Source organism: Sturnus vulgaris, chromosome 4 (assembly GCF_052056855.1).
Source record: "Sturnus vulgaris isolate bStuVul1 chromosome 4, bStuVul1.hap1, whole genome shotgun sequence".
Lineage (NCBI taxonomy): Eukaryota > Metazoa > Chordata > Aves > Passeriformes > Sturnidae > Sturnus > Sturnus vulgaris.
The window spans coordinates 71,303,941-71,323,845 of NC_142246.1; the positions used below are offsets into that span (position 1 = coordinate 71,303,941).

A 19,905-nucleotide genomic window follows, 5' to 3' on the forward strand; every position below is an offset into this window, starting at 1 on the left:
TTGCATTTTGCACCTTTTGAACAGTTTGGAGGCTGCTAAAGGAAGGGCACTGTTATATGCTATATTGGATATATGTGGCATTCTGCATGGAAAGCAGAAAGCACCCTCTTTCTTTTAGACTTCTGTCTCAACAAAAGACAGTGGAAGTACTGATGTGCTCACTCAGGAACCAGATTAACACTTTCCAGACAAAAAAATTAGAGAGGAAAAAAGATCTTATGGAGAGGTAAATCAACAGACTCACATTACAGACAAATTGCCAAACAAAGGGTACGTGCTCCAAGAGGCAGGACTGGACCTCAAGAATGAACGGCATAGATTAAAACCAGCAGTAAAGTAGAATATAGTAACTAACCCAAACTTACAACTGAACAATATGAGACAAAGAAGCAGAAATAGCTGACAGCCATCCCGGTGGGAACTCAGAGATGATCAGGTCATGCAGCGCTTGGAAATAAGCAGATTACTATTCAGAGCACATGGGACTGGGATAATGCTAAACCCTCGAAGACATTTCACGGCGTTTGTTTGCAGCCCCTTTGTTCCCCGCTAACACGTCTGAGGATCTCTCCATCCCTGTGCCGCCCCAGACGGCCTTGAGGGCTCGTTTTGTCCCTCTCGCCCCGAAGCTGCGCGCCCTAGGCCAGGCTCTGTCCCGACCCCTTCTGCTCGTTGTGAGCACGGGGAGAGGGCAGAGAAGGTGGCTGCTAGGGGAGCCCCAGTGCAAGGGGTGGGGTGAGCCTGCGGAGCTGCGGTGGGGCCGCCGGCGAAGGGGAGGGATGGTACGGGGGTGGCAGCCCCGAGGCTGGCGGGGGAGCGGGAGAGCCCTGGGGCCGGGCTCAGGGGAAGCATCCCCCTGTAAACCCCGCCGGGGCTGCCCGAGGGGCCGTGCCCGCGGCCGGGCGGCCGCTCCGCTGCGCTCCCCGCCGCGCTGGGCAGGCTGCGGCAGGTAGGGAGCCGGCAGCGCCGGGGCTGCGCCTCCCGGCGCCCCGCACGCCCTGCCCCCGCGGGCCGGGCAGCCGGGGGCGGGCGGCAGGGGTGTGCGGCGAGGGGGATTAGCGGGACGCCGCGGCCCCGCCTTCCCCCCTCGCATCCCGGGCGCGATGAGAGGGGGAGATGGACCCGAGCCGGCGGGACTGGCACCATGACATTCGCCGGCTTCGTGGTGGCGCTGGTGATAGGGGCGATCCCCGGAGCCCGGGGGCCAGGGCAGGTCTCCGCCAGCCTCCCGGCCGCCCGTCCCCCACAGCACCCGGCCGGCTGCCCCGCCGGGGGCTTCCCCGCGGCCCAGCGCCCCTGGGCACCGGCGGCGCCCCCTCTGCCGCGGCGGGGGTCGGCGGGCCGGGCTCCGCGGGGACGCCGAAGCTCCTGCGCCCTGCCCGGCGGTGGAGCCCGGCCCGGCTGCGACCCCGGCGCGGAGCGCGGCCGCAATGACTGCGAGCGAGGTAAGCGGGGAGGGGGCGAGCGGGGAGCGGCGGCGGAGCGGGAGAGAGCGCGGGGCTGCGGGACGCGGGGAGAGACGGACGCGGAGAGAGCCTTGGCCGGGCGGCGGCGTTCTCCCATCCCGTACCCGGTTCCCTGTCGCTGGAGGGAACGGGGAACGAGGGGACGGACACCGTCTGCCGAAGTGACAGCCAAAGCTGTTCTCGGAGGAGAGTTTAACTCGTGCATCAGAGGATGCAGCGGAAAGACGAAGGTCCTGGCTGGATTTATTCCGCCGCTATTCTAATACTGGGTAGGTGAAGAGCGTTTCAAAGCTGTGCCGTAAGCATTCAGGAGGCTCAGTTTGCAAAGGCTGGCTGGTATCCCTTTTTTGTAACCGGGTTCACTTTCCCGGGAAGCACTTAGTCTCTATAGACTAAGTGAAGTGGCAGAGAGAGAAATAGAAGGATGCCTGGCTCCAAAGACAAACTTTACACAGTATGACTTTCTTTTTCCCCCACCTCTTAGGATAATGGGGTTCACAAGTTAGTGCTGGTGCTCAACGACATCCGTGAGCTGAGCCCAGAGACTTGTGCTCCCCTCACACACTCCCAGCTGAACTCCACTGACTTCAGTGGAAGTTTTCAGTGGGTAAGAGCTGAACAGTAATTTCAGCATCCAGCTCTTGATCAGCTTTACATTTCATCAGTGTTGGCATTGAATATATTGATGTACAGTCTGGTTTTGAATTACTTAATATTTTCTCCTGCATTGCTCTGGTATTATCTCCTGCCTAAATAAGAACGGTGTCCTATCTCCAGCTATACTAAACATCATCAAGCATAATTGTTGAAATGAAAATTAAAATTCCCTGCTTCATTGTCCTTCCTTTTAGATCTTTTGTAATAGCACAAAGTCAGCAAGCAAACTGATCATTATTACTACTATTTTGTTTGTTAGGTTGCGAGGGCTTTTTAAAAATTAATTTACTTTCAGATGACTGAAGAGGATTGTTATCCTTCTCTTCCAACAGTAACCATAGAAGGTGTGTGAAAAAAAAGCTAATTTGAACAACATGATAATTATACGTATTGGTATAAAATACCACATGAAGAGGATATGGAGGCACCAAGGTCCCTATTGATCATTTACACATTAAACAAATGCAGCTTCCAAAGCTGTGTTCCTAGTCAAATGTATTCCTTCAAGAAGACAGAATGATCTTATGCAGTACAGATGTTTCTCTGGAAAGAATACCAGGCAGCTGATGGCATGGAGGACAAAACATACCTAGACAGAGATGAAACAAACCCCAGAAGACTTCATGCCCTTTAATTGGTCTCACTTTCAGAAAGGGTACCACAGTTGCTTCTCTAATTTAGTCCAACATATGAATAGGTTTTTTTTAGAATTCTTCAGTCTAGTTCCCAAAATACTTTATGAGGTCTTGGTCTCATATAATAATGAAGAGCACAGCAGTTCATTGCTAAGAACCCAATCTCGCACTTAGTAAAATAAGTTTCAAAATCCTCTAAGTTCAGCATGAAGGGGATTTAAGCAAAAAACCACCAAAAAATACTGCATGATTTGGGTTTAGCTGTGTTTCTCCAGTCTTTTCAGAATTCTGCTTTGTTCCCCCAGAAAAAGGAAATCCAGGTTTGCCCCTGCTAAGAGGGAAGACACAGCTACTGAACAATAGCCAATACTTTGTAATGGACAGACCAGCTGCTCCTGTTGGACTTGGTGGTAAACTCCAGTGGCATCACCAGGGCCAATGTCTGTCCAAAAGCCTCTATGAAGGCAATATGAAAGAATTAGAGAGTTTGTGAGATGGCTGAAGGTGGAACATGGACACAAATCAGGCCATTTGCCCAGAAATGAAAGATTATTGTAACATTCCCCCTGAAGTATGTTCCTTTCTTACAAAAGCAAAATGCCAGTGAGGCAATGTCACAATGTGGTTATGGCTAGAGAGGGACAGACTGCTGAGAGAGAAACTCTCTGCACCTTTTCCTTTAGTACCTGGCCTAAGGAAGCCCATAGTCAGTGTTAAGCATCTGCCATAACTAAATACAATGCCATATTAAAAGGCTTACCTATAAATCTCTGGGTTTTTCTGCTTAAATATCATGACTTATCTGCAAAGTTAATTGGCTAAACTTTGTGCATGTGTATATATTAAACTGTTTTATATTTAAACAGTAAGAATGAAAAAAATTTTTTAAAATACCTTTGCAATGATATGGTACAGTACAAGACTAAAATCAGTTTTACAGTTTAAAATAATAGGTTTTGGTGTTTCATTTCCTTCCTTCTAAAAATATCTAGCTAACATTACTTATTCATGCCTTGAAAGCAAGTAAACCAAATACATATAAATTATCATGATTAGCTAAGGACATCAGAGAGGACAATAAAAGAATAAAAGCATACTCTTTACACAGAGCCAGTATAAGTATTATACTGACCAGAACTGAGTATTTTCGTTGCTGCTAATAACAACTTACCTGTGGTGTACTCAGGCTCCAAGAACAAGGCCTAGCTCAGTACCTGGGAGCAGCTGCTGCCACACAATGTTTGTGTGGCACACAGTTCCAGTTTTGTATATGTGGTTCATGCTATGTTGTTACACATCTAAAAAGCACTTTGCATCAAGTGGGCTAATTATTTTCTTTTCTATTACAAAGAGGGGCCAATACAAAAGAGGGTAAATGTCTTTGTCAGAGGTCAATGGCAGAACTGGAAATAAAGTACACATCTCCAGGAACACCTAACTTTAGAACCTTTCCATTAAAACTGCTCTTATCAAAACGTGATTCCACTAATGTCAGTCAAATAAAGTTTCACTAAACTGTTGTGAGAGAAGAATCAAGCCTCAGGCTCATAATGTAAACACTTGGTTATTCTCCCTACCAGTTTTACTATAGTCCAAGCAGTTAATGGAATGACTTTTGGGATTTTTGTTTTTTAATACCTTATGATTAGAACTGAAACATGCATGCCTATATTTTCCTAAGAAACAGCTCCTCTGGAACCATTCTTACCAGAGCTGCACAACGTGAGAGCCCTCGTAAGACAAGTGCAGTCCATCAGAGCCCATTACATTGCTCACTTTGAGTGGAGTTTCTCAGAGCCTTAAACCATTGACTGCTGACATGATGGATCTCAGTGCTGCAGAGGAACCAACGCAGCACATTACACACTCAGTGTATACAATATTTATGAAAGTTCTAATATAAGCATCCTTGAGTATGCAATACTGCTACTGCTCCACCTTCTTAAAAAGTAGTTGTGCTGGAGGCACCTTTTTTTCAAGGTTAAAATGCGTGGGGAAAATAATTGTAATTTTAGACTAAGAGCAGTGCTCAGCAAAGTGATAGACAACAGCATTCATTGATCACAGTGAGCACCATGCATAATTTTGCTGGAAACAGCAGGATTCATTTCTTTGATTTCAGTCAGGCCTGATCCTGGAAGGGAAATTTCCACTGATTTGAGCCAATGTTAGGTTGTACCTGTGTTACATGTAGCTTTTTGCAAATAACTCATACAAACCAGTGAATTAGTTCCATTCTGAAACTGGGATAGACCCTTCTATATGGATTATGGATCATCCCCGTGTATTGTAAATACTGCAGGTTACAGTGTGGTCCCATGGCATATAGAGCATGTATCAAAGGGAAATCCTCACACTTGATGTCAATTTGGACTGACCTAATTGACTCCAAGACAACAGAGATGAATTGTCAGTGCAGGGCCTTTCTGTAGCACAGTCCCACGTTGGAACACCTTGGACATTGGGGCAGAAATAAAAATACTTGTTATTCTTATAGATTTCCAAAATTGAAATTACTTCTCTTGCTTTGCTTTAAGTCTGCCATTTCAGAGCACACTGCACCAGGGTGAAAGGCACAGGCAATTTCTACTTCTGATTCCTATTTTCCTGGCCTACATTTACAGCCAAATTGCAAACCTTTGGACAGGTGTTTCCCAAGGAACTATGGCACACCTTTAGCCAACACCATAAACGCCACTGCTGCAGCACTAACACATACAGCAGAAGTGATTTACATTCTGTTTGCAACTCAGCCACACTATGCTCGTTCCCAGTGAAATGTAACAAATAAAACAGGATTTGAAGTTATCCAGCATCTCAGCACATGAGAATGTAAAGGAAAAGAGGCCAAGCACAACAGCACAATTCCTTTGAAGCTCTTCTGCTTTTTGGAGTTAATTAAAAGTTGGCTGGGTGGTTTTCCTCTCCCTGTTTTCCTGAGTGTCTCATCTCCAGCCTATATGGCAGGTGTTCCGGAGCAAGTCTCAGCAGCACCCACTGGATACCCTTACTTCCTTGCATTTGCAAGTATAACTTAATCTCCTTTCAACAGTGATAGCAGATAGGAAAGACTCTGACTTGGGCAGATACCAGGACAACTAAAATTACCAGACTGTATGTAAACAACAGGAATTGACAGTCAGTAACCTCAGCTAGAACACAATTACAGTAAATGCACACATACTTTCTGAGTGTTTATAAATGAAGGAGTTTCTGTTAAGACAGCAGATTGTATTTTTTATGAAGGGCTGCATTAAGTCTGTCCTAGGACCACAGTTTGTGTTTAGAGCTGTCTCATAGGCCTGCTTTGTGCTCTGTACCCTTGTTTCTAACTATTGTGGGGTCAGGTCACCTCTCCTCATCGTCCCTCTTCCTGAGCAGTGCTGAGGAGGGCAGAGCCATGGCAGGGTCCTGCTGCTGCTGTTCCCTGTTGTTAAGCTGTGTGTTGAGGCAGGGTAGGTTTGAAAAGCACTTTAAGCAGAGGTCTGACACCTTATTGTACTGGTGGAGAGCAGAAAGACTAGATGCTACTGTGGTAGCTCTACTCCCAACAGGTTTAGTTTTCTTCAGCAACTAAAAGAGCTGAAAAATTGTAGTTTAAAAACTTGAGATGCTACTATACCTCTGACTCCAGAAACCTAGAGCCTCCAGCACATACACTTAAGCCAGACATGTTTTCTGAGGGGGAATGCAGACCCTCTTCTGCAGAGCTGTTGTGCTCCAGGGGCAGCACAGAGGAGGCCCCTGAGACACATATTGGGGTGCTTGAGGTGTTACATTGCAACAGCAGTAGACTTAACCAGTGAAAATGAGAATTAACCTGTATCCTTTCAATCATGCTAAATATTGGGTTTCTTGCTGCCTATGAAGTGAAAAAGTGTTTCCTGGTAATTTTACAAGGCAAACACTATCTTGCATTTAAAATATTAACACAGAAACAGATAGTTGATAATGCAGCATAAACACACACGATGGCAGATCATGCTGTTATCCTGCAATTCCCTAGGATCAATTTACACAGGAAACACAGAGCTGGGTTTCATCATGAAGAAAGAGTTTTATATACTGAAAAGAAAACCTAAGCTACTGTAATGAAAGTCTTGATGTTGAGGTTCTGTTTTATGAAGTATCACTACTGTTAACTAATCTATCTCTTGATCTGGGAATATAACTACCAGGTGTCTGAATACCACAGTATTTGGAGTAAACAACAGAGAAATAATTTTCTCATTAGTGCCCTTTGATTTGTTTGCTGCATAATTATGACTTGGTCATATGACAGAGGTTGACACATACTTCAAAGTGCATATACCATATATTTGGTTACCTCTATTAAATGGCAGGTGTTATATTACCTACATATAAAAATAGGCTTTCTTTTAATTTATTTTTAGATTAATTTATCAGGTGAAAATCAAGAATATTTAAAATTGGTTACAAAATAACCTTTAAAAATCCTCTTGTGTGTTTTGCTGTGTGTACATAACTAAATTCTTCCACCACTGTCATTGAGAAATCTGTAAATCTGGAAATACACATAGAGGAGTAAGCCAAATTCTGCCATGGAGACCTTAGAAGAGAATTTTATCTTCAAGTACTCCCTTATTCAAATATTTGAATAGAAACATTGTGTAATGTGTACTCAGGAAGCACTGTATTGATTTCAGTAGGTGTCATGCAGCACTGTAAGCAATCATGCACTAAAATAAACTTATTTTTGGAGATGACATCTTCAAACTTGCTTTCTGGTATGTCAGACATCACATTGCTATGAGTGCAGTTGACGTTTCAAGTGAAAATAATAGTCTATACAAAAGTCTGGTGAAGAGCAGAAATAAACAGAATTCCAGACTGTCTGTGACACATACAGAAAAACACAAAGAGAAAAACTGTAAAGACAGATAAATGATGTGCAACATGTCTACAATATAGTTATATTTGACTCAGTAATAATCCTCTCTCAGGAGTGATAGCTCACTCTGTAACATGAGTTGAATAAATGTTGTTAGTAATTTGCTGCACAGTAAGTTACTGCTGAGAAAGTAAATAGGAGACAAAAAGGAACACGCCAAGCCAAACATGAGGTTAATTAATTCCTCGAGTTATTTGGCAGTTGTTTGGCTTTGTGGGTTTATAAAATACACTGAACTAAACCTATGACAAGCTGAGAAGAAAAAGTGGATCTACCTATTATTATTATTATTATTATTTACACAAAGATGAACACAGACACAATGAAATGCAGGCACAAACACTGACTATCTTCACCCCTTGCTAAACTCCTGCAAACTGGATGATGGGGTAGCTTCTAAGCAGATCACAGAACAGAGGCAGATGGATTAACTGGGATTTCAGGCAGTATGAATTCATACAGCTGGGCTACGTTTGATACTTTAACAGAAATGTTTCTTGTTGAATTACTGCTCTGTCATGATTCTTTCCTGTTTCTGTGTAGTTATCCCTATAACCAGCTGTTTCCCACCTTTGCCAGTGGCACTTGGCTACCTTCAACAGTAGATGCATCTGACATCTCAAGATGCCAACTGCTGCAATAGTGTTTAAGAAATGCAAAATCTGCTAATTTTCTTGGATTTCTGTGCTCTGTAGCTCTCAAGAAGCACTTTTTTTCCCTCCCCACTTCTTTTAGACAATTCCTTATGGGTTTTAGCTTGCCTTGTCTGAGAATTTGGTAAAGACCTCTCATGAATTAACAGAATTACATACAGTGTTTTTCTGTCTGAGAAAAGTATGGACAAATGCATTCTTTGGCTAAAATAAACTGCTGTCATCTATGACATGCATAATGTAACGTGGATCAGAGCAAAAGTTAAGCAGTCCCTGTGGTTATTTTCTGATTCCCTTAAGGTCAGTGGAATTTTGTGAAAGATGAAAGTATAGCATATTTTATACAAATATATACACACACGCACAATATATATCCATATATATATACACATACATAGATAAGTTTTTCTCATTTGGGTAGAGGAAATCACATTTCAATTATTATGTGTCTATAAATAATTTCTTTTTGTTTGATCTTTAGCTAAGTTGTAGCATCAGAAGGCTCAGAAATATGATGCAGTTTCAGTATGAGGAGCAAAATGCTTTCCTTGTGTAAAAATAGGGTTCTCTCAAATTGTGTGTCACTGTACGAGAATGTTAGGTGTGCCAGAATGTTTAATTGGGAACAGCTCAGTATCAATGAAACAAGAATTCAGGGAAAGTGAGGTTCAGAGTCTTTTGTGTGGGATGCATTAACAGAGCAATAGAGTATCTTGGAGGTGTAATTGTTTTATTTTTAATTTTTGGTAACCAGGTTCAGTGAGACTCCGGGGAGGCAAGAATGAGTTTGAAGGCAGAGTGGAGGTTTATGTGAATGGATTCTGGGGAACAATCTGCGGGAGCCATTGGGATAATAATGACGCCACGGTTGTATGTCGGCAGCTTGCACTTGGGTAAGTTTCAGCTGGAGTAAAAATCTGTCAACTCATTTACATGAGGCTTCAGTATAAAGGGCAATCTACTTTGTAGATGCTGAGGGCTTTTTGTGTTTAATGATGGCTTTTTCTGTTTGAAAGTGTTTGAATGCTGAAGTTGTTCTTCCTAGAATACTCTACTTACTTCAGCCACATTACATTTCAAAGAGGAAATCAGTATTTCCTCAGAAAGCTGAAGATAGGATCTGGACAGGAGCAGACCATGGCAAATACATTGCTTTCAAAGTGAAACGTGTGAACAAGTCAACAAGCTTTGGGCAAACAAACTGCTCTACTGGACATTTGGGAGATATCCACAAGGACAGAATTTTGTGGTCCGATCCTGATCTCACATATCTAAGTGTCAAGGTTATTGAACCTATAACAATGTAAATGTGGCCAGGATTAGACTCTACATGGGCTCCTAATCACAGGCAAATTCCTGATTCTCAGGGGCACGGAGTTATCCTAGTAATCACCCACTGTAGTAGGCCAAATGACACCTGGAACTCATCCTGTGTTTTTGGCAAATAGCAATGTTTTAGAGCCATAGCCATACTGGACAGGTTGAAAGTCCCTGCACTATCCTTGCTGAGCACCACTTCCCACTGCTGCCAGAATGGAGTTAATCAACAGCACCCTTTAGCATAATTTGTCTGCCTTTATTGCCTTTCTAACATTTCTTTCACTCACATACCAAAGCAGTGGTTTCGCTTGCTACAAGCAGTAAAGGGCTTTTATAGCAGACTTGCACTGTGACATTCCTAATGATTATCCCACTTTTTAAGACTGCTAGCCAGAACTAAATCTAAGCTGGTTTATAATGTTCAGTGCTAATCTGGACACACCATGCCAACTTATAAAAATATGAGGATTAGATGAGATAAAAGTTCAGCCATCTGGAGGCTGTGATTTTGCTTATGACTTCAGCTGTCTACGTGCAGTGGCTCCTTCCCTCAGTCAGGTCAGTCCTATCTGCTTTCCATACCCTGAACATTTCAGCTGAAGGAGGCTGCTGTTAGCAGTAGTTCAGTGTTACGAGTGAATGGTTTCATCTTTTCAACAGAAATGGCTCAAAGCTGAACCCAGGCCAAAAAAGCCCCAAGCAAAGAGTAGCTGAAAGTCTGAGCTAGCTCGAATGTTTGGCAGAAATTTGGATCTCTGTACCACCAGGTGAACTCATGAGGCATTACTGGTGCTTTTCAGGTGCTCCATCTATCTGTTCCTCGGCTATCACCATATTTGGGCTTTGTTTTAAATTCTTTGTGCATCGCAAGGAAGAGAAGATGGCTCTACAGGTGCTGCTGTAGATTCAGCATAAGAAGGAAAGAGAGGTGTTTATAAACTGTTCTGGGTGGATGGGAATGGCTGAATAGAGAAAAATGGATGAGGGCCTGACCTAGTGCAGCGTGAGGTGGTTGCACTGCCCCATCATCACAGCCACAATACCTGGCATTTATGGGCAGAGCATGGTGTGTCTTTGTGGAGTAAAGGACAGAATAAGGCAGAAAGACCTGGTGGCATTATCCTTCCTGGAACTGTGACTGCAGTGGGCTGGTCCTGTAGATTCACCTATGGACTGTGGGCTCTGTTAATTTTTGTAGTTAACAACTGGGAGAGCAGGAATGTAGCTGGCTCTGCAGCAACACAGTCATTGTACTAAAATATCCCACAACAAAATGGTGAGAACTGGGTCACATCTGTTACTTTTCTTTGTGCCGAAGACAATGCTGAACTGTATGAAAATGTGATGAATTTACACTACTAAAGAAAGCCCTTTCTTTTCTACTCCTAGACTTACATGTGAGAAAATGTTTCCACTTCCCTTCCTCCCACTCTGATACCCTATCCTGATTATTTTCACAGGGAAAAAGGTACAGCAAAACACTTACCCTTTTCTGGATTAGGCCTTATTCCTGTTTTCTGGAGTGAAGTGCGTTGTCGTGGTGATGAAGAAAATATACTGTTATGTGAAAAAGACACCTGGCAAGATGGGACATGTCCTCAAAAAATGGCAGCTGCTGTCACATGTAGCTCCTCCCTGGGTAAAAAAAAAGCATATGGTTTTCTCAAGCCCTTATTTTATTTAAGCAGAAGCTGTAATAACTACTAGTTATTAGATTAGAAAAAGTGTTAAGATTTCTTGGAACAGATTATACAGATTGAATCATTGCATCATTAGCTGCTTCAAATACCTCAAGCAGCACCTAGCTTAACAATTTTTTACCTTTCCATAATCAACAACAAATTGTTTCTTTCAGATGTAGGTTGTGAGAAAGAGTAAAGTAGCAAGCATCTCTGGCTGTAAAATAAGGATTGTTTCCCCACTTCTTTTTTTTTTTTGTCAAAATTGTATTATTAGGAAAACAAGTATAATTCATGTTTTTAAGGTATTTGATATAATTTTAATCAACATGCTAACTAAGTGGGCAGGCATGCCATCAGATTTAAGAAAGGGTTGCCTTGAGGAAGGCTGGGCTGGCAGTGCTGGGGGGCTGATCTATTCAGCTGAAACCAAAAGGTGTGGCTGCAGCCACTTCTGTGCTGCACTTCTTCTCCTACTTGTGTTTTTATCCAAAGAAGGTGGGTGCTTTTTTGTCCTAAAGCTTTATTAATAATGAGCAATATTTTCATAAATGGCTTTTAAAAGAATATTTTAGTCTTAGAAAACTATTTAGTACGGGGAAGAAAGAATCCTTTCAAGCTAGGAGACAAATTAAAGAACAAAAGCAAGAGAGTTTTGCATAAAGAAGCTGAAAACTATACATGTTTTTACATTTTACTGGTTCTGTTGCAACTAGCCTCTTAAAATATTTGCACACACACATCCCCCCTATATTTCATATCAGTGATACACTAATATGAAATTGGAGAAATTCCCTCAGTATTGTTGTTTTCGGGTTTTTTTTATAATCAAGAATTATATCAAATAGTAACATTAATTGGTTGGAAAGTCAGACAAAAAGTACTCAAATTTAAATCATTCAGATGTTAGATATGGTGAAACTTGAAAATAACCTTGTTCACATGACAGCAGTTATGGGGTTTTATATGTCTTTAAACTGTTTCCATTATTATAGATTTATTCAGCAGTGATGCTTTCAAGAGTTTCTTGGTACACCAGAAGAGAGACACTGATTTTAAATGACTGGAAGCAAGAAAGGAACAATACTTGCACAATTCAAGTGAGATTCCACAGTCAAAGAGATTTCACTGCTCTGACTGTATTTTCTAATGGAATGAGAAAACCCAAGGAGGAATTTCTATTTCTCTTTCTATGACATAATTTTTGTCTCTTACTTCAGATTTTACTTGATTTTGCTCTTACTTGTAGAAAGGTAGCTCTGCTGACTGATTCAGTGTTTGGCCTTACAGCACTAAGTGCCTGTGAATGCTCTGACACTTAGGAAATTCAAGATCAATACGGTTACTTGTATGTGTGAGATTTTTCAGCTAGTGAGAGTGGAGCATAAGGGAACTCACTTGACTTTCCATCTAAGTAGAAAAAAGAAAATATGGTTCATGAGAGATATCAGAGAAACCATTAAGGCATCTTCCTCTTTCTTTCCAATCAGAATGATCTTTCAGGATGTGAATGACCTGTTCTATATCCTGTGTTTGTTGCCAGGCCCTGCCTTCACTCCGATCCGGCTGGCTGGTGGGAGCAGTGCCCATGAAGGACGAGTGGAAGTGTACCATGGTGGCCAGTGGGGCACAATCTGTGATGACCAGTGGGATGATGCAGATGCTGAAGTTGTCTGTCGGCAGCTTGGCCTCGGGTTTGTTTTGTACATGTTTTTTATTCCAGCAGCAAAGCAGGAGACTTATCAGACTCACAGCTGAAGCTACGAGAAGCGTAATTGTAAAAAAAATGCTCCTTTAAAATCTTACTGACGCTATGGAGCAGTAACTAAGTCTGTTTATAGAAGATTCAGGTACAGTGACATTACTTTCAGTTTCCTGGAACCAGTTTTCAGTGTCATACGATAGGGCCAATTTTGTCTGCTTGACTGGACGGATAAAGAATGTCTCAGAAGAAATGTTGTCTTTGCAGTGAAAACTCACTACAATTCCTGTAAAGTTTCCATCAAAACCTGTATGTGAAGAAATTTTTGACTGTTCAAATCCTTACAATCCATTTTGCTGTGGAGCCTGACAGCCTCCTGGCTTTGGCACAAGAACTCTGCCTTGTCAGGAAGGATATGTTTTTTGGCATGCCTGTGAGAATCTCTCTAGATCTGTTTAAATCACGAGTCTCTGAAGACTTGTCAGTTTGCATATACTGAGCTAGAGATCTGTTTGAACTTTTGATGGTTAAGCTTGTCAGTGATTCTGTCTGAACCAAGCATGGTCTGCAATACAGCTACAGCAGCAGAACAAGATTTTCCTGCTTCACTTTCTTAACAGCCAGGGGGGATTTTGATACCCCACAGAAGATAAGTATTGGTATTTGCAGAAAAATGTTGCAGAGGTGGGAGACTAAGAGTAAAACTGCTGGACCAGAAAGAAAGGAGAGGAGGACAATTGGGATGAAGGCCAGTGGGGTTGAAGAGGGAAAGAACTAGGAGCAAGAAGCAGAGAAGATGCTGGGCTGTATCCCATGCAGGAGAAGGGGATTATGTCTGAGACAGACTGGATGAGAACTAAGCAGGTAAATGCAGAGGAGACTGGAACAGAACTCACCTGTTCAAGCCTGCTGGGACTAGGATGAATTGAAAGAAATGGTGTTGAAGGTAGAAGGTTCTGTGGCATTAATGGGCGGTCCCCAGAGTGAACCTGTTTTGTAACAGAGGCCTGGGGCTGCCCATGCCACCCAAATTAGCTCAGAAGGATGACAACTGTGGACTAATTAAAAATATTGTACATCTCCTGCTGAGCCAACATAGAAGCTAACATGGTTCTGTGACATCAGACTTTCTTTTCCCCAGCTTGTTTTATGTTGCATTTCTATATTCCTGCACATTTTCAATTGGGAATACCTAATGGGAAGTCTATCTTCTTGCAGGCTTTTCCTGCTTTTAAACTGGGCTGCTGTTAATAGGTTTGGGGAGTTACTAAGCTCTGCTTTGCATTTCTGTATACTAATGACAAGTTTAATGCTCTTAGCCTGCCTCTTTACTGATGACATTAAAACTTTTATTACTTATATTTAATCATCGAAACTGCAGTTCTGTGATGCTTCTCATTTGATTCGTTTTTCTGAGTAAATAAATTGTATTAAGATGGTACTAAACCTGCTAAGTCTTTTTGAAATATGTCTGGAGAATTTACAGAACTTCTCAAGTAAGCAAGATGTTACAGCAAACATGCTAATTAATATGAAATGAAATCTTACCAACAGTGGCAGTAGACCAGTTCTGAAGTACTAAAAATAATTTAACTTTGCATACTGTTAATCCACCTGGAAACACGCCAGAAACTGCAAAAGTAAAGCTTCTCAATAAGTAGCTTCCCACTCCCCTTCAACTTTTCTGTAGCACTCCTATAAAACTCCAGAATATGAATCTACCATTAATAGGTGGAAAATAACAACAACTTCTTTTATTATTTGGTTTCCTAAATAATTTTTGCTTGACAGATTCCCCTGGTTATAATGATGGGATGTGTTGTCTCTGCCTAACTCCAGAGACTCTTGCTGGAATATGTTGTATATTACTGGTATAAATTGTAAAAGCATTCAGAGCAGTCCATCACTATCTCTTTGATTTCAGCCAGCTGCTTAATCAATAAGGATATTTTCCTTAATATTTTCTATACATTTCTGCCAGCATTTTTATCAGATACACTAGAAAAACAAGATGCTTTTTTAGGTAATTTAAACTAATGCTTTCTTTAGGTAAATCTTTACAGTCCAAAATTTAGACATTTCAATCTTGTCATTTGAAACTAGAGTGAATATAGGAACAGAGAAAACATTGAGTGGAGAGAAACCAAACCATGGCAAATATTTATATATGAAAGACACGGTATTCTAAATACAATTGGAAAAATCCTGATAGATGATAAAGGATTAAACACCACATAATTTCTGTAATTCTAAAACAATGGCATGTTTTCCATCAGCATATCTTTCTGTGCTCAAAATCCTTTCTGCTGACAGAGAATATACCCCATACAAAGCTAGTCATTGCTCTACTTCCTATTCTTATTTCTATTGCTGATGGATGATATGACACTTGTCAAGTCACTTAAGATCTCTTCGCTGTGATTTTCACACGACTAAATGGGGAACAATCACATTTACCTGCCTCAACTGAGTTTTTGATTAATGTGCTTTGAGGACAACAGGTGAAAGTCACTTTAGAAATGTATATTGGATTAGAATCCTCATACCCAAGCTGTCCATCTGTAATCTCTCCTAGGAAAGTTAAAACTCAAAGACACAGCAAAGGAAAATCTCCAGCTTGCTTCCTCCTGACTGGGTGTTCCTTGCATTTCCACAGGGGTGTTGCCAAGGCGTGGAGCCAGGCTTACTTTGGAGAAGGCTCTGGCCCCGTGCTGCTGGATGAGGTGCAGTGCACGGGAAATGAACTCTCCATAGAACAGTGCCCAAAAAGCTCCTGGCGACAACACAACTGTGGCCACAAAGAAGACGCTGGAGTTTCCTGCACACCTCTCACAGGTACTTCAGTCATCACCACACAGGAAAAAACAGGACAAAGGCAGAGTTCACACAGAGCTCTGGAAAGAGAACTTTTAAAGTTTGCAGAGGCACAAAAGCTGGATCAGTTGCAGTAAAGACAATGTTACTGATTCTGCTTGAGAAGAAGAATGAGCTCTAAGGAACGCTGACCCTTGTGTTTGTTTTCCCTTGTTACCGGCACAGATGGTGCACTGCGGCTCGCAGGTGGGAAGGGCAGTCACGAGGGCCGCCTGCAGGTCTATCACACAGGGCAGTGGGGCACGGTCTGTGACGATGGCTGGACGGAGCTGAACACGCAGGTGGTTTGCTGGCAGCTGGGATTTAAGTAAGATTGCTTGATATTGGATATCTGACTCTGTGACTTGACCAGGATGACAAAACAATTACGTGAACCCTACAGACCCTATTTTAAGAATCTGCTTTTTAATATTAGCTGAGTGCTTCAAAGAAACTACCAAGTTAAAATACATTAAAGCCTGCTTCCCTCAATCACACAGAAGTATTTAGGCCTTAGTTTAGGTAGAAGAACCTTCAACAAATGTGATTTAGCAGCCTTTATTCGCTGACTTCCTTCCAATTCTCTTTTTTGATTCTTCTAAATCTTTGCTTGTTGTACAGTCATTATTAATGACAGACATTTTCGAGGTGTAAGTCCTTCTGCACTACCTCAGAAAACCCCACAGCCTGGCCCTGGAACACTTATGTATTGAAAAGCATTTTAGAAAAATCCCATTCGTTTCATGCATTCACTCTTCCCTACTCTTCCTACTGACCTGTGGCTACAAAGATACACTCTCAGTAGGTGACTGTTGTCTTGCCTTCAAACTGTAACAGCTGACATTCAAAAAAGGATTTTGTCTCAGATTGTGACATTTAAATGTATGTAGAATACTAAGAAAATGCTTAAAGCCTCAGAGTCATAGAGCCAGCCATATGCTTCGTTGAAGAGCAGCCTTAATCAAAGGTATTACATTCTTAAGTTTGTATTAATGTAGCAGTAATTCCTTAAAAAAAAAAAATTACTGAAGAGGCAGCATATGGTGCTCCCATTGAATTTAATGCTAACTGAACCTGCTTAGTGAGAATACTTGAGAAACCTCTATTTCCTCAGGAATGTCCCTTTCCTTTCTCATGCTTAAGCATCATGTGTCCTCTGATCACTGTGGACCAAAACGTACCTGTGTGTTGTGCAGGTATGGGAAAAGTGCAGGTATGGAAAAAGAGAGCTACTCAGAGGGCAGCTCCGGGCCCATCTGGCTGGATGACGTGATCTGCTCCGGGAAGGAGACAAACCTTCTGCAGTGCTCCCGGAGGGAGTGGGGCAAGCACGACTGCAGCCATGAGGAGGATGTCACACTCATCTGCCACCCAGAAAACGACAGCTACAGGCGCTCACTTGGTAAGGAAGCTCTTTGCTAAAGTCACAGTATGAGTACTGCTATGGATACAGATCCAATCAAAGTACAGGATACTTGAGGATTCTCAAAATCCTACTATTTGTCAGATGGGTGCAAAGAAAGAACAGGAAGGGAAAAAAACCTTACTTTTCTCCTGAAGATCACAGCAAGTAATCAAGTTTTGCTTAGAACATTGGCATCCAGAACATTAAAGTTCAACCCACATTTGCAAGGTAACAAAGTCACATTCCAGAGATGCCATTCCCTCAGTCTCCCCCAGGTTTCGGACCTATTCAGCACTCCCTGATGCTGTACCTGATTTTACTTCTCAACCTCCAAGTAGTGCTTGGTATCAAAGGCTGGAGACAGACTGAGCATTGAGGAATACAAATCAATAGTACATCCTCCTATGGCTTTGCATTCAGACAATCCAAAACAAGGGATATGAAGAAGGGATATGGGAAGTTCAGAGATAGCAAGAAGGAAGGGTGAGAAGCATGAAATTATTTCTGTGTTACTATTGCCTAGCATTTATATTGTGTCTGGGTGCATGGGCCCATGACAGAATGATACTCCACACCCAGATAAGAGAGTCAGTTCCAGTGTGAAAAGCCTACAAACTTGTATGAAAATAAAGAGAATAAAAAGACTGATAAAAATGATAGAAAAATACCAGTTACACAGTGAAATTGTTGAACCAAATATAAACAAATAAATTCCAAAGATTCCTAAATCCAAATGAAGATAATTAAACCATAATTCTGGCTATGAGATATGCACAGTAGAAACTACAGTGGAACAATGGGTTGCACAGCAATTCTGAAAAAGTTTCATTTTTACAATGTGCTACATGATGTGTGTAGCTTGTCAGTATGTAGCCTTTTAGAAAATTGCTGCCAAGGCCATTTAGCTTAGCCAAGAATATTTCAGTTGAACTTGAAACTGGTATTATATGCCTGTTTCCTAGAGATCACAGACTGAAGGTTTATCCCATAAACTACAACATGGATTTACTGCACCATGTTGCTTCTTGTTATAACAACATTCAGCACTTCCACATGTACTTTTTGAGTCTCTCCCTCTTTACAGGCTTATTCCATATAGTCCTCTCACCATCCAATGAATGTTTTATGTTGCAGTACATATATCAAATCCTATTTGTTAGAAAGAATTTTCTCAAACCAAGAATAACAGGAATTCAAACCATGGCTTCTGTCTTTACAGATGCAAACCATCTGTGCTGCTTTTCTCAAATTCCTATAAAATATCTCTGCTGAAGGAGTCTGGTTCAGTTAAATACATCCATATGGTAACATTCTCACATCCCCCCTACCAGAACGGAATATTAATTTTGTGCTCATAAAGATATATATATATGCTTTCTAAACCACAAGAAGATGAGATAACAATAAAATATTATTAGTATTCCAGGCCTCTATCTGGTTAATAGAAGTATAATTCTCACCTAAGTTGTATTCTTCCAGAACATATCAGTTCAACAAGAAAATAAGTCAGTTTATCTGAAATTTCCTAGAAGATTTCTGATTGGAAAGTGGACAAAGTGTTGTTACCATTTAATTATCAGCATTTGAAAAAGCATTTTTTTCCCATAAGGTTAAATTCAGTGGGGAAAAAAAAAGGAGAAATTAGTAGATGATAGACTCAAGGAAACAGATATTAAGGATCACTAAAAAGGAGATAGGAGACACTACAATAATGACATTAGTTCATGATCATTAGTAATATCATGAAAGTGTAGGTAAATAGAATGCTGGTGAAATTAATTCATGCAATTGTCCAAACAGTATGAACTCCAACACAAACAACAGGCTTTAAATTACATCAGAAACAAACAGACTTGGATGTTACCTTCAAATATTTCCCTATTCATTTTGACTTAGGCCAGATTTAACTAGCACTGACCAGATTAGTATTTGGTGTACAAAGGTTATTCATACCCTAAACTAATCGGAATAAATATCAAATGCAGATATCTCAAAATACTGCTTTAAGAGAGCAATTAAGTAATTCCTCATCCTCACATATTTAGAAAAGATGAGGAATAAGTCAGAAGAATGAGGAAGAGTCTTTCCCATTATTCTAGAAAGCAACTCTCATGAGTATATTAAAGATTATAAAGTATGCCATACAAAAAGATTTAGAAGGTGATTCTCCCTTGAACATTATAAACAGGCCACAGAGGAATTCATAACTGTTTTCAGGGTATTTGCATTGCTTGCAGGTTATAGAGGAATTTTAGAGTAAGAAAGAATAAAGTATGTATTTTGCCTACTGAGTCAAAACTTAACTACAGGCCAAGCATTGCAGAAACCACGATCAACTAAGTCTGACTAATCTACATAAGGGAAATTTCATATTATGAATGTATCTGAATAAACAATCAATTTAAATTGCTTGAAAAATAATCTGGAATAACATGCTGCAGAACAATGTGCATAGTGACAAGGAACAGCTGAAGTTCAACACAGTGCTGCACTATTTTTGCTGAGACAGTGGTTAGGAGGAGCAGCAGCAACCATTGGAGAATGGGTTGATGGATTGGCATGTATATGGACTGACTTAAATTCTTAAAGTTTCTTAAAGTAAAACCATAAAGTTTCTGTAAGG

The 19,905-nt window shown here is 41.3% G+C and overlaps 1 protein-coding gene across 1 annotated transcript in view; it reads left to right on the top strand.

Annotated features, from left to right (window-relative positions):
• The first annotated feature begins 1,129 nt into the window (after positions 1-1,129).
• The window catches only part of PRSS12 (serine protease 12), a 33,119-nt gene continuing 14,343 nt past the window's right edge, over positions 1,130-19,905 (top strand). Inside the window, exons 1-7 of the mRNA XM_088164238.1 lie at positions 1,130-1,445; positions 9,078-9,216; positions 11,104-11,282; positions 12,866-13,016; positions 15,681-15,859; positions 16,064-16,205; positions 17,074-17,279. Of these exons, the coding sequence (XP_088020364.1) occupies positions 1,145-1,445; positions 9,078-9,216; positions 11,104-11,282; positions 12,866-13,016; positions 15,681-15,859; positions 16,064-16,205; positions 17,074-17,279 (1,297 nt within the window). The 5' untranslated portion in view covers positions 1,130-1,144. The remainder of the gene's footprint in view (positions 1,446-9,077; positions 9,217-11,103; positions 11,283-12,865; positions 13,017-15,680; positions 15,860-16,063; positions 16,206-17,073; positions 17,280-19,905) is intronic.